Here is a 15250-nt window from a genome sequence, read left to right as displayed (position 1 = left end):
AGCCAGTTCTTCACAAACAATTTTAAACATTTATTTCCTCAATATATTTAAAATTCAAACATTATTATTTAAAATATCATTTCATTTGAAATATTCTTGATTCCTGAGAAGGATTGTGGAGTTGTTTTTTTTGGTTTTGACTGAAACTCCATATATAGCCTGTAGTTCACAAAATATTTTTAACATTTACTTCTTCTGTATATTCAAATTGATAACTTTTGATATTTAAGACAAATTCACGTTTTCATATGTGCTCTGAAGTTCCAGTTTTTCAGAGCAATGTGCTAAAATGAACAAAATGATATTTTTTAATCACTGTATAAATATTCTAGTTTGTATATTGATGATTTTGCATGTTTTTTTTCTCTGTATATATATCTATCTATATATCAATTTTATATTTTTATTTTATGTTCGTTGATTTACAGTTTACAATTTTCACATTGAAGTCAATATTTTAAAATGAATAATTACACCGTACTTAAGATTAGACCAGTTCGTTAAAAAAATTAACTAAGATATGATCCAGATTTTGAGAAATACAGTAATTTGATTGGTTTATAATTCTAGATGTTAAATAAATTTAAGGAATGAACCAATCAGAAAACTGTCAAATATCTACCGCTATATTTTTGAAGAACCAGGCTTGACATTGTTTGAGAGTTACAAAAATATGAAAAACTTGCATATGATTTTCTTTCATGGGTCAGAAAATGTACCCTTGTCTCACCAGAGTTTTTAAAATTTATTTTTCCGAGTAAAAGGGATATTTTTAATGGATAATGTATATTTTTTTGCCTTATTTCTAACAATCTGTCCAGAAACCTATAATGCTCATATAAAATTTCTAGACTTAAGTTTGTTATTAAATTACCCACCAAGTTATGCATTTAAAAGAATTTGCCGTCCAAGACACCTTTGATATGTCTATGCATTACAATTTTTATACTGTTAACATTCATAGTAGATGAATAATTTAATTTTGAAGGTCACCAAATACCATCCTAATGAAATAATATAGACACAGTTTTATAGAACAACAATCATTGGTTAAAGTTTTATTCAATGTTTCAACGTGTTTCTCCCCGTCGTCCTCATTCTAACCAGTGATTGTTGTTCTCTAAAGCTTTGTCTATATATTATCTTACTCACAATTACTAAATACCATTCAAAGACTTCGTACTAACGAACTAACAAATTAGCTTATAATGTTGAATTTACGACATTGTTGCTATGGTATATCTAATATTTTGAATTTTAAGTATTTTACATATTGCCTTGAGTTTTTGTTTTTTTCATGAAATCATTATTATTGATAAAAATTGTTATATTATTTCATGATCACCATAAAATAAGAGAGAATTTCAACAAATTTCATAATTTCATTAAAAAACGGACCAAATTAATAAAAACATTCCCATTTTTATTGGCAATAAATCTCATTTTTATTTTTTACTGATTTTTAGATCTGATATATTTGTTTGTTTACGTTTCGTGCCAGAAATAATAAATAATTTTGATCATATTTCATGTAACTTCTGTTGCCTTAAAACTATTTTATTTGTATTTTTGTCAAATAGTGATCTTTAAGAATAGTGAACTTTAAGAATAGTGATCTTTAAGAATAGTGAACTTTAAGAATAGTGATCTTTAAGAATAGTGAACTTTAAGAATAGTGAACTTTAAGAATAGTGAACTTTAAGAATAGTGATAGTGAACTTTAAGAATAGTGAACTTTAAGAATAGTGAACTTTAAGAATAGTGATCTTTAAGAATAGTGAACTTTAAGAATAGTGATCTTTAAGAATAGTGATCTTTAAGAATAATGTTTGTATTTAATCATAACTGACATAAAATAGGCATTACCTAAGATTACAGATAACCAAGTTCCCTGTAAAGAAATGAAGGAATGATAATTCTATTTCTTATTATTTTGTGAAAAGAGTTATTCTACGATATTGAAGTCATCGAAAATTCTTCCAAATTCAACAGTTTTGTTCCATTGTGAAAAATTTAACACTCAATCACGCAACATGTTTTATTTCTTATTGGTCAGTCGAGATTTTACACAAAATGTTCAATATCCCAGATGAGATTGAAGTGACATTTTTTCATGCTTTTTTTTTTAAATTTCACTACTGAAATGAAGGATATTTCAGTTACACTTTTTGCATGTTTTGGCAATTTATTAATAAGGTGACTAAATTTTATTCATGGAATAAGTTTTGTTGTAAGATTTGTTAATTAGATTTTTTTTAATTTCATGAATTAAAATTGCGAGCTCCGTTGCCATGGAGTTTATAGTAAGGTATAGTAACCATAGTAACCAATATATTGTATTAGTTGATATATTCATAAAACTTTTATTATTGTAGATTGTCACGATATTTAGGCATGTCGAGGGGTAGCTTGTCTTTCAATTTATAAGTTTATATTGTCAAGATATTAATGCAAATACAGACCTGGCCACGTATTCTTGAAACAATCTTAGTGTTAGGATGTCCTAAATTCTTATCTTCTAACATTGATTTTAGAACATCTCAAAATCGTGTTGAGAATACGTGACCTGATCCAAACGTAACTTCAAGCAGTCCACTTTATTTTGTAGGTAGAATTAGTAATTATCAACATAATATAAGTCTGGGTTATTATAGAGCTAGTTACCTCTTATTCTACCTACAAAATAAAGTGAACTGCTCTTGTTTGTGTTTGTGTTTGTGTTCGTACCCATATTTGCAATATCATCGCTTGACAAACAAAAAAAACAAAATGGCACTTTTTTTCTAGATATTGTTGACAATCTATTTGGTCAGACACTGCCGTCATTCATATTGACCAATCAAATCCATCCAAGTTTTTACACACGTAGCCTTGTTAGATTATATTAAAATTAGATCCAGTGTTATTTTATATATTTCACAGCCTCAAGGAGCAGATCAGTAGGATGTTCAAATTCATGTTTTCATCTTGCATGTATTTACTGAAAACTGAATTCAAAATCTGGTATTTCTATCATTTTTGAAATTTGTTGCTACTAGTTTTGTACAATTTTCTGCGAGTTAAAAATGATGAAAAAATGAGTTTTCAAAAGATTCAAAAGAGATGTTTTAACTTTATTATTCAGGAACAGTTATCTAATATTTGCACCATTCTGGTTTTCTGTCTGTCCTCTTACTAATTGAAGAAAACCAGATAATGATCTCAAAATTGCAATAAGCGAGGTAACTTGAACGATAATTGTAATAGGGATGTCAGAATTTAGGATTGAAGGAACCACAGTTATAAAACAATATATAACAATGGTGTAAATAGATTCTGTATATGTCTAGTAAAGTTACAAGTATATAAAAAGGCTAGAAAACCTATTTTGAATGTTTTGACAGTTTGTAAATATTATTAGATATCAATATCTGTTTTAAATAAACATTTTATTTTATACAATTAACTAGTATTTTATAATCCTCTCAATATAATTTAGAGTTGGGGACTGGCATTGAGTTAGACACTAACCCATTAACTTCCCAGCCCCTCTCGGAGCCCTAAAGACTTTTTTCCGGGCAAAAATCTCATAACTACGTTAGAAATTCGGGCAACCTCAGGTTTTCAGTGATGCAGGTCAGAAGAGCTAGTTGAAAAGTGTTCAGTTGTTTATATAAAACAACTTACCCAAGTTCTTGTATGAAACATGCTATCAATGTTCAAGAGTACTCGACAGTTAAAGAGTGGCATATTGCTCCTTATAGTCAAAACCCATCAAATATCAACAATAACAAAAAATTGACATATTTTATTACAAATTAATTCATCAATAATACAAGAAAACAAATTCACAAATATTTTACAATCAACAATACAAAAAATCTACATAATCAAAATCAATCGTCAATGAACAAGTGCTGAACATGTAAATTTTAAGCTTAAGATTTTGTGAAACAGGATCCAAACGCAAATTTGCTTGAAAGTCTTGGATAAATCTTAAAAACCATTGCCCTAAATTTCACCTAATACAGATGTTTTTTTCCTGTATCATTGAGTATAGTGTTAGTGTTCATCTATTTGCACCATTCCAATTATCTGGTTCTTGTAATTCCTCAAAACGTAAGCGTTCCATGACGTCACTATAGCAAAGGTTCTTATTATATTATTAGCAGTTTTTACCATAGACACTTAGTTCTAGAGTGATTGAAGTCTGATTGAATATTAGAATGGTGCAAATCGATGTCCCTGATACAGAAAACCTCCTACAGTCCTTGTATCATAATGTGAATCTATATTACAGAAAACAACAGAGACAGTAAAACAAACAGAAAATCTGCTGCCATTTTAAAGCACACGCATTAAAATATTTACATTAGCTGCTAAGACAAATATTATACTCTACAAAAGCACCATAATAATCTATTGTTAATAAGATTTTCAGCGATTTATCATTTATACTTACAATAAAATCTGAGAGCAAAATATGATGCAAACCACAAGCCAAGAGGATGATTGTACATTTAAAGAAATATGATTCTAGGGTGCCCTTACACTATAGTGATTACCAGTTGATGAATAATGAAAGTGGCCATGAGTTCCAAACCCAACTCACAACTCAGTTACTTGAGAATTGCATTCAAAACATATGATTAATAAATATACACAACTGGAGATCACTAAGGAAATAAAATTCTTTTTAAGATAGTTACTGTTTTGACTTCAAACTGATGCATGAAGAATTATAATTTTTTAAAGAAAATTATCTTTGTTTTGGTTTCTCCAGAATATTCAGGAATTTCCCTCTGGTCATTTCACGAGCTGAAATTACATCAAAATTATTAGTTACATGATTTAGGGAGTCTACGGAAAAAAGGGACAGATCAAAAGGTTCTTTTTTAATAACCCAAATGGAACACTGTGAACTGATAGTTTAGAACAGGCCTGGTTTAGAATATCCCCTACACAAATATTTTTTTAAAGATTGTTTGGGGTTCAGAATATAATAATAAAAATTGTTGTATAACAAGCTAAAATGGTGTGTGCTCAAAGCACTATAAATGAATCAAGTCTTTTGTGTACAGTTTTAATGTCTCAATTCTGTTCAGATTCAAAGACTGAATGATCGCAACAAGTAAATTTTATAGAAAAGAAATAAATTAAAAAAAACATCAAACCTTCATCTAGACCAAGTTGATAGGCTAAATTCTGTAAACCTTTCACTTTCTCCATAAGCTGGGACATCGTTAGACTTCCAAATTCTGTTATAGAAAAAAAAATATTTTGTATTAAATATATAGAGAAACAGCCATATTTTCTAACCATAACAACCTAGGTTCACAAGGACCCTGATTAGCAACTAGATAATGATAGCTTCTCAAGATTGGAGAAAACAATTTTTATTTACCTTGTAACAGCTCAATATCATCATTTTCTAAATCAGCCAGCCATTTTGGTGGGGCTTCTTCTGTTGTCAGGGAAGGCTGCAATAAAACAATAATAACCAGTTACATGGCCAATTCTAGAAAACCTACCAAATAAACAACTGACACATTCATCAGAATCCATTCAGATATCTAACAGTTTAATCATCTATATTTGCCAGTCATGTCTGATTGAGTATCTAATTAGTCAGACTATAAATTTAGATTAAAGAACAATTATTTTAGAAAACTATTTGAAAATTTACTTACACTTTTTACAGTGGCAAAATCATTGACACCAGGAACTGAAAATATACAATTCAAGAATTAAAGTTTAGATGTAATCCAAGCCGGCAATATCAATTAACTGTAAGCAGGCTTTAACTTACCACCAACCAACCAACCAACCATTGGATAATATATTTACAATTGGATCCATAAATAACTTACACATATGCTATTAAATTTTTTCAAGTTGTTGCATATTGTCAATAACAGTAGGCTTTTTTTTACATGCAAACATTGTGAATGTGATTAGACAGTACAGAAGTGAATCTGTTCTGAGTGTTTTATGCAAATTATTCTTACTTCTTTCAGGCCATAAGTCAGGTGATGCACGATCTAATTTTTCTAAACTCATCAACTCATCATCTACAACAAAAGAAAATAGGCCAGTTAAAATACTTTTAAAAAAATTCTCCAAAAGTGCCACACCCACTTCAAAGGGACTGAACTCGCTTGACCTTGTTTTTCGTCACCAAAACAAAAAAACAGATACCAAAATCGACATCTTTGACCTCCATTTTCTCCACTTCAAGAATCTCAATCGATTCGAAATTTCTTCCTTCAGTAGCATTTGATGGGAAATATAGGAATTCAGAGTTTTAAATTTTCTCAGATACGCGACACAAAAGTTATTTTAAAAATACCTCGGTTATCGAAATGCGAATTACCCGCACTTTGGTTCGCCATTTTGGTATCCTCTAAACCAAAAGCGTTTTTGAGATTATTTTCTTTTCAAATAGAATTTGGAAACCAAATACTTGTTTTGAGATATCATTTAATACAAATTTAATTTTTGGACGAAATTTCAATATTTTGATAATGGGGTGTCAAATTTTGACCAATAAAAACGTGTCAGTGGATTGACCTAGTTGTGTGACATCTGGCAGTGCGAGGTCAAGGTCAGACCTACTTTGCAGCAGAAATTGGGTTTCAACAGAAGAGAATCTGAACTGGATTCAACTTGTTCTGTGTTCATCACGTCCATCAAGTCACCAAGTTGAAAAGTTACAGAGTTAAAATGTCGGCTTTGAGGCTGGTTTTAGCCAAGCAGGTAAACTGTCATTAAAACTTAAAGAGAAAACAACCAGTTACATCATCAATGTCAGAATTCCAACCAACTTCCAAGACTTGGTTTAGCTGATTGTTGTAATCTGTCACAGCAAATTTAAAACAAGTTTAGTTGAGAATGAATGCCACTCAGCTTTGTAACACATTTGCAGTAATGTCAGGCTCCTTGCGCAGGGTGGCAGGTTGAAGTAACTGTGGTAACTGGCAGGCTACCTACATCATGCTATTAAAATTTAATCGTTTTTACATTAAACTGTATAGTTGCTCGAGTGCCACATACACTGCTAAGGCTACAGGGCTTCGACTACAGACTGACTACAGACAGTCTGTTTCGTATGGGAATCTAAAAATGGCACCAAAAGATCAGTAAAACATTGGAAGGGATTCATTAATTAGATGTTCTATAAGCCACTTCTCCACGTTCTTACATCCATCACAAATGACATTCAAGTAAATTGGTTTTTGAGATAGGGAAACCCAGTGGTAAGAGAATATTGACTGATTGCAATAAAGTCATAGAAAGTAGGACATTTCCCTTTGTCTTGATCATACTTGATTTTGAATTTTCTTGATTGGATATTTTGTATTTTAGATTTTATCTGGGCATAGTTTTAGAAGATGCTATGCTTCCATTGTAAGTATTATTTTTAAGTTGGGTTTGAAAACGAAAACATCATCGTCGAAACGTCGCAAGTTATTTATTAAAGTAATTGTTATCCATATAAATTGTGTCCAGTTATTAATGATCAATTAGCAATAGACTTCGACTGGACTCAGAAGATCTGGTACTTGCTCCCCAAAGTAGAGGTGTAGGATTTGACTCTTTCACAGTCTAGATATATTGTGCCTGTCATGTATTAGACACCACCCTTGAACTTTCATATATACTGGTATGCATACTTTCTATGAATTTGATTCTGTGCCGTACAGCGAGTTATTAAAACTAGAGATGTTTTATTAGCTGTCTATTTATATGATGCCTTTTATTTATGATATTTTATCTATCTGTTTTTTTGTCAGCCAACCACCAAGAATTTTATAAATGGAGAGTTTGTAGAATCTAAAACAACGAAATGGATCGATCTCCATAATCCTGTAAGTTAGGTTGGACTTTGATAGTGGCCAAATTTGGCCTTTATTTCTCAAAAACACATTCTTTGATAATTTAGAATTCAAAAATGAGAAATACCAGACTAAGGACAAAATCTAAGGACAAATTAAGTCTTTGAGGCTCCCCTTAGGTATCTAAATTAGGACAAATATATATCCTATCAAGGCTGAATATCATTTCAACCAAAAACAACCACTGAATAGAAATATATGATATTGAAAGGAATAGAATATGTGTGCAATTAGATGCCTGGCAATGCTATATGTTTCTCTCTCTACAGGCAACCAATGAAGTTGTAACAAGAGTACCAGAAAGTACGAAAGAAGAAATGGAGGCTGCTGTAGCATCATCGAGAGAAGCGTTTAAATCTTGGTCTCAGACGACAATTTTAACACGACAACAAATCATGTTCAAATTTCAACAACTCATCAAAGATAATATGGTAAGGAACTTTGATGTTTTCAGGAGGGGCTGTTGTGGCAGAGTGAGTTAGACGCTTTCTCGCAAACAGCAAGTTTACAGTTCAACCTTGGATTAGATCAAAATAATACCCTTAGACTAATGCTGCTCTCATGACAAAATTTCCCTTAAACATAAAAAACTCAAAATGATATTTAACTTTAATTTTGGTTTGATTGTAGAAAAAATTAGCAGCTAATATTACATTAGAACAGGGTAAAACATTGGTAGATGCAGAAGGTGATGTCTATAGAGGATTACGTAAGTACCATACTTAAACTAGTCCACCATCCTGTCTTAAACTAGTCCACCATCCCATCTTAAACTAGTCCACCATCCCATCTTAAACTTGGCCAGATTAATGTACAGAAATTGCTCTATTTGATTAGAATATTCTTTTTATCTATTTATAGAGGTGGTAGAACATTGTTGCAGTATCCCATCATTACAACTGGGTGAAACATTACACGGTATCGCTAAAGATATGGACACCATGACCTTCCGTTTACCACTAGGTGTCGTCGCTGGTATCACCCCTTTTAATTTCCCAGCCATGATTCCCTTGTGGGTGAGTTGAATTTTCTTTTGAGCAACCCCTTGTGTTTCGTTTAAAACAAACCTAGTTACCCTTTTGGAGAGTTCACAAAAATGTTTATTTTTTATTTTATTTCTGTAGACTAATGACTTAATTAGTATTCTGATGACTTCCTATTGCAATCATTGCTATTTTATCACAACAATAAAAATGTGTATGTATGAATATCTGTGATTTTCTCACTATTTAGATACAAAGATTAAACTGATAATGTTTGATTGAATTAAATTCTTATGTCTGAACTTTTGAACTTTCCATTTTTAAATACCATAATGATTTTCATTATTTTGTAGATGTTTCCAATGGCAACAGTTTGTGGTAATACCAGTATTATTAAACCATCAGAACGTGATCCTGGAGCCACCATGATGTTAGTTCAGTTAGCCAAGGAAGCAGGATTTCCTGATGGTGTTGTCAATGTTATACATGGAGCACATGATTGTAAGTTACCAAGTTGTAATTCTATGTTCTTAAAATCTTGATGTCTGAATTTATAAAGTGCTAAATCAAAAAATATAATTTCCTATGATTTGTCTGGTCTACCATGCTGCCAAACCACAATAACCATCTCTGTCACTTTTTGTCAACTTTACCTGTTTAAGTTTTATTTTTCTCCTTTGACAGTTTGAATTGAAAAAGAGTAGGTTAATGCTGCTGTTCTGCCAGAATTTCTCTCAACGTACACTGCATGGCATTGCCTGTCTGCAATAAGGTGCAGAAGAGTAGGACGTAAAACTCCATTCATTTCATTTTCATTTCCGTGTTTCATTTCAGCTGTAAATTTTATCTGTGATAATCCAGACATCAAGGCTATTTCATTTGTTGGTTCTGATCAAGCTGTAAGTTTACTTTAATTCTTTACAATTTATTATTACAATTTATTATAAGAATTTATGCTTTGGGGTAGGAAATATTTTGCTTTGAGGTACGAAGTATTTTGCTTTGGGGTAGGAAATATTTTGCTTTGGGGTAGGAAGTATTTTGCTTTGGGGTAGGAAATATTTTGCTTTGGGGTAGGAAGTATGTACAGGCAGAGGGTGGTATTGTTGACAAACAGTTTATATGTAGGTAAAAGAGTTCAAGTAGATCAACGATTGTAACTGTTAAATTATTATTTTAGGGTCAGTATATTTACGAACGTGGATCTAGAAGTGGAAAACGAGTGCAATCAAATATGGTAAGTTCACGATCGAATTCTATTTAATCTATGTCTTTACCCCATTGTTTTCTGCACTTAAGTTTAATTTTTACACTAAAAGATTATTTTACGGTGAATTCCTGATAATGACAATGTAAATTGTTGAAACTTTGTGTGCAACAAAACCCATCAAATATTTGATTATTTTTTGTGACCTCAACCCTTTTTTCAAATCTATCTACATGTATATTTTTTTCACCAGGAAGCGACAAGATGACCCCCAAAATTATCAACTTCATTTTATTTTTCAGGGAGCTAAAAACCATGGTGTTATTATGCCAGACGCTAATAAAGAGAGTACATTAACACAGTTAGTAGGGGCAGCATTCGGGGCTGCTGGTCAGAGATGTATGGCTCTGTCAACTGCTGTCTTTGTAGGGGAGGCTAGAAAATGGATTCCTGAATTAGTTGAAAGAGCGAAAAAACTGAAAGTTAATGCTGGTAATTTTGTTAGATCATATTTAACTTGAATATCTGATTAATACTCAACTTAATCCAATGCCATTCAATCCTTTGTTAAAAATCTATAGAGAACATCCAATTTCTTATGAGTACACTCTCATGTCTGAAAACTGTTGTATTTTACCCATAGACTATTATTTTTAGTGCTGTAAAAAGCCACTGTATCACTGTGTTCATATAAACTTGACGTGTGATTGTTTAATCTTTATGATTGTTAGAATTTCTCGTTATTTTTCAGTCTTGTTCATAAAAAACTTGTGTTAAATCTTTATATTTTAGTTTTATTTGTCAAATTTTCATATTTTGTTCAAATATTTGACAGGTCATGAACCCAATGCCGACCTTGGACCATTGATCTCGCCCAAAGCTAAAGAACGAGCCTGTAACTTGGTCCAGTCTGGAGTAGAAGAGGGGGCAGAGCTATTATTAGACGGTAGAGACATCAAGGTCAAAGGTTATGAGAAGGGAAATTTTGTTGGTCCAACAATTTTGAACAAAGTCAAGGTAGTTTCAGTCTTGGAGTCTTTGGCCTTTGAATTATGCATAACAGTATGCAGTTTAAATGGAAAATTTGGGTTTTTTGTGGCAAAAATTTGGTATAGAAAATTCTATTTGGAAAATTAGAATTGTTCTCAACCTAGGTTTTATTATTTTAAATAATTTCTCTTCTTTATTGTAAGAAAATTTTGTCCATTTCATTCTCTGATTTTTGAAAATATCAAAAGTTTTTGTTCTGATTTCAGCCGGACATGACATGTTATAAAGAAGAAATATTCGGCCCAGTTTTAGTCAGTTTAGAAGTTGATACACTAGATGAAGCTATTTCTATCGTTAATTCTAATCCCTATGGTAACGGTACTGCTATATTTACAACAAACGGAGCCACCGCCAGAAAATACACCATGGAAAGTGACGTAGGACAGGTAGGTTATATTGAAATTTGATTTTAGCATCAACACAGGAATTGTTCCTAAACTTTTGACACTAACATATCCCATATTCAAGTTTCACCTGCTTATTTTGAATTTATATGGTCAATGGAAGGAAGGAAATATTTTGCTTTGGAGTAATACCGGTAAGTATTTTGAATCCTGTACATCGGGGTTTCGGATTATCGCCAACCAGATAAACACGGCTCCACTGTATCTTAACTTTATCCTAAGCTACCTTGTGTATTCATTTGGTATCATAATCATAAATTTGACACATGAATAATCATTTTGATATGATTTATCTATATTATAGGTTGGAGTAAACGTACCAATCCCTGTTCCCCTGCCCATGTTTTCATTCACTGGTTCACGAGGATCATTTAGAGGTGACACCAACTTCTATGGCAAACAGGTAGGTCCAGTTTTCAGGAAATTAATGTTTTTCGAAATCAGATGTCATTTGTGACAACATAGTTTGATTAAAATCTATCATTACACTTATTCATGATCTGACAAGATTCTACTTTAAAACATGGTTTGAAATTGTCACCCAATGACATTTATTTAAAAGTTATTCAGAAGTGAATATCCAATGTAATATTGTTTTAGTTCATGCTATAGCCTATATAGTCAATTCCAGTGGTTATTATACGCCCACATCTTCCCTCCTTGAACTCTGACATGATAGTGAATGTATAAGAAAGGGAGGTAACACTGTATAAAAATGTTAATGTTTGTAGAAGTTGCTAGGTTAGTCGGAGGAAAGGATCATGTCATCAAATAATACATAATAATCCCAAAATTACAGCAATTTCTCTTACAAATATTGTAGCAGGATAATCCAAACAAGATAATAAACAGAGAGGTGTTAAACTTGTTCAAGAAGCTCAAAAGGATTCTATACGTTTTTACTTGGAGGTTAAGTTATAGACAGAATCTGAAATGATCCCGATGATACATTACAATTTCTCCGATCATGGATGGCAAGTGGAAGGTTATCTTCGTATTTTTTTAATAGTAATCAATATGCACCTCAGTTTGATCTTCTATTTTCAGGGAATTCAGTTTTATACGCAGGTCAAGACTGTAACACAGTTATGGAAGGCTGATGATGCAGGAATCACTGGGACAGCTACAACTATGCCTATACAGAAATAATGACACCACACCTCACATTCACGGTTAGATTGTTGAGTACATGATGAAAGGTTGAGAGAGGAAATTATAGGTTAAATATAATTATGCGCATACAAAATTTTCTATCATTTTTGAAAGTTAACATTTTTTCTGAATCGTGTGATTACTCAAATATTCTCTACGCTAAAAAAAAATGCATAATTTTTCCATATAATTTTATATGTTATGAACTACAGTTATATATTTTGATAGATTATCACCATTTTGAAATTTTTAATTTCTACACTTAAATTATCTACGTAATTTGTTAAAAAATTTGTTTTATTTGCATTTTATTTTGAATTTTCTCACATACTGTTCAGTTCACGTTTACTAGTTCTAAGGTGATGGATTTGTTAATGCATGTGTGAAAATTGTCTCAGGGCATTTAAAAAGGTTACTGTACTTTGTTGTGGACTCAAAATTTTATTTTGGGTGATGAAAAAAACTGCACAAAGTGTCTACAGATAAAAATATGATTGTAAAGTGTAAAGTAATTTTAAACATGTCTGTTTTTTGTAAAGTAACTGTTGTTTTATATTTTTGATCTTTTTCTTAAAAATAGTGCTATATTTTACACCTTTGAAATGGGCTTTTTCCAAAATTTATGAAATATGGAATAATTTAAAAAACAGTATTCTTTGTAATTCTATTAGCCCGAGTGAGTGTTAGTCTGTGCATTTATTATTTTGTGAATAATTTTTCCTCTTTAATCAACTTTATTATTCAAGTGGAAAATCTCATAGAAGATGATTTAAACAAATTTCATTCTTCAAGAGCTGTTTTCACTATCATTTTTTTCTGCATATAGGTCACATTTGTGTTAAGTATATCTTTTCTAAATACATAAGAACAGTTATTTTTCTTGTGTTTTTTGGTTAATAACAGATGACATTGTGAAATGATATTTTCGAAGAATAACTGTAGAATTGTGTGAAACTGTATTATTTTATATGGTTTACTGACAGTGAATTTATTATCTGTATAAAATTTCAATAATATATTATTATAAAATCTTTCTTTGTTAAATTCCTTTCTGCTGAAGATAAAAAAACAGATTATTATTCTTTTTCACTCTGAATCATTATCGTATAAGACCCGTACCAATAATGGACATATGAGCTGGTTATTCATGTCTCTTCCCAGTCTTTCATTCTGTTAAAATGATAAGCCTAATTCAGATCTTTTGCTATATTTTATAAAGGGTTTCATTTGGTTAGCTCATAAAATAAACCAACCGTCTTCATTCAAGAGGATCACTTGAAGACGTCTGACAAGGAGTTTCCACCACAGAATATATCCGGCATTGATCGACAGACAAACTACAAAACATTTCATTATTTTACTCATAAGCTAACGTATAGGCCATTGAAGAGGTTGGGATCACTTTGGGCTGGGAGATGTTTTCCACCACAGAAAATATCTGGCTTTGGTCATTCAAAATACACTAACATTCTAGGCTCTTCAGCTGATCTAGCTCAATTTTCTTGCATCAGTTATTTTTGTCTGGTGGACACATTCAACAACTAGAATCGTATGGCAATAGTCATTTATAGCATTTAGCTGTGTACTGATCACTTTGGTTATAGTTCCCAGTTGATATCTGACAAGTTATCTAGCTTAGTTATTAAGCACCCTTCTTTGACCTCCGTACCACTGTGACCTAGGTCAGTACTTCTATAAGAGAGGGTATCTCCTGTTACCTCCAATCTGGCATGCCCAGCAGACGTCCTTTTTTTTTGCGAAGAGAATGTCCAGTGGAGAAAAGTGATATACAAGTATAAGGATCGGGATTGGCCAGTTTTAAAGCTAGAGTGACCCTTCACGTCTCTGGGCACCTGGTCTATTATTTGTGGTCTGTATTATTCATAGCGGTCGATATCAACCCTGGTCACGTTTCTAATACCATTCAAACCATTAGTCTAATGAAATATCAACTAATTATTTCTCTAGAATTTCATTTCTTTATTACCCTGGTCTGTCTCCTGCTGGTCTATTTAAAGGGATACAGCCGTTTAATTAACTGATGATATTTGGTTGTCTAATTAGTTGCATTACCTCCGATAGAACTTTAAGCAGGGGTTTTCTACCTTTTTTCTTTCTAGTACCCTTTTCAGGGTCCTTGATCAATTGCAATTCCCCCTGACCCCCTATAATCTTACTATTTTCTTACATTGTAAAAAGTTTTCCATTTAATCATTTCATGTCTGAGAATATAGCCTGACTGAATAGAACGATTTACATTAGAATTGTCCAAAAAATTTATGCTACACTACAAAGCATCTCAAGCCCCTGCCCCTTTTATTTTTTTTCCCCAAATTACTAGGTTGAAATACCCGGACTTAAATGGATGTCTAATTATTTGCTTTACCAGTTCATAAACTTAAGGGTATATAGACTGATTACTTAATTTACCAGCTGAAAGAATTTAATAGTCACGAGAATATGTCTGATAGAACTTAAAGGGATAAATTCATCTAGATATTAACTTTACCAGCTGATAGAACTTAAAGGAATAATTTTATCTAGATATTAACTTTACCAGCTGATAGAACTTAAAGGGAT

The 15250-nt window shown here is 31.7% G+C and overlaps 2 protein-coding genes across 2 annotated transcripts; one reads left to right on the top strand and one right to left on the bottom strand.

The window, feature by feature from the left end:
* Positions 1 to 3772: 3772 nt before the first annotated feature.
* LOTGIDRAFT_220335 (hypothetical protein) lies at positions 3773 to 6370 on the bottom strand. Its single transcript, XM_009064254.1, has 6 exons — positions 6329 to 6370; positions 5988 to 6050; positions 5670 to 5704; positions 5384 to 5459; positions 5154 to 5237; positions 3773 to 4797 (listed from the first exon to the last, which is right to left on the bottom strand). Exons 2-6 carry the CDS (start codon positions 6037 to 6039, stop codon positions 4739 to 4741), a joined length of 306 nt encoding a protein of 101 aa, XP_009062502.1. The 5' UTR covers positions 6040 to 6050; positions 6329 to 6370; the 3' UTR covers positions 3773 to 4738.
* Positions 6371 to 6583: 213 nt separating this feature from the next.
* On the top strand, positions 6584 to 12672 carry LOTGIDRAFT_194671 (hypothetical protein). Its single transcript, XM_009064253.1, has 14 exons — positions 6584 to 6735; positions 7345 to 7386; positions 7773 to 7847; positions 8144 to 8305; positions 8505 to 8583; positions 8736 to 8890; positions 9211 to 9358; positions 9692 to 9756; positions 10038 to 10094; positions 10367 to 10556; positions 10900 to 11081; positions 11321 to 11500; positions 11823 to 11921; positions 12566 to 12672. The coding sequence occupies exons 1-14, from the start codon at positions 6703 to 6705 to the stop codon at positions 12665 to 12667; spliced, it is 1569 nt and encodes a 522-aa protein (XP_009062501.1). The 5' UTR covers positions 6584 to 6702; the 3' UTR covers positions 12668 to 12672.
* The last annotated feature ends 2578 nt before the right edge of the window (positions 12673 to 15250 follow it).

The sequence above is a fragment of the Lottia gigantea genome, assembly GCF_000327385.1.
Source record: "Lottia gigantea unplaced genomic scaffold LOTGIsca_61, whole genome shotgun sequence".
Classification (NCBI taxonomy): Eukaryota; Metazoa; Mollusca; class Gastropoda; family Lottiidae; genus Lottia; species Lottia gigantea.
The sequence above is the reverse complement of the archived record's forward strand: the minus strand, read 5'-3'. Positions and strand labels throughout refer to the sequence as shown.

Bases quoted from the DNA above. Each gene is read 5' to 3' on its own strand.
- LOTGIDRAFT_220335 (XM_009064254.1), bottom strand. From the start codon at position 6,039: ATGAGTTTAGAAAAATTAGATCGTGCATCACCTGACTTATGGCCTGAA. The intron at 5,705-5,987 runs GTAAGAATAATT...GTATATTTTCAG, and splicing joins TGACTTATGGCCTGAAAGAA to TTCCTGGTGTCAATGATTTT. The intron at 4,798-5,153 runs GTTTGATGTTTT...ATGTAATTTCAG, and splicing joins TCAACTTGGTCTAGATGAAG to CTCGTGAAATGACCAGAGGG.
- LOTGIDRAFT_194671 (XM_009064253.1), top strand. From the start codon at position 6,703: ATGTCGGCTTTGAGGCTGGTTTTAGCCAAGCAG. The intron at 6,736-7,344 runs GTAAACTGTCAT...TTTGTATTTTAG, and splicing joins GGCTGGTTTTAGCCAAGCAG to ATTTTATCTGGGCATAGTTT. The intron at 7,848-8,143 runs GTAAGTTAGGTT...CTCTCTCTACAG, and splicing joins GGATCGATCTCCATAATCCT to GCAACCAATGAAGTTGTAAC.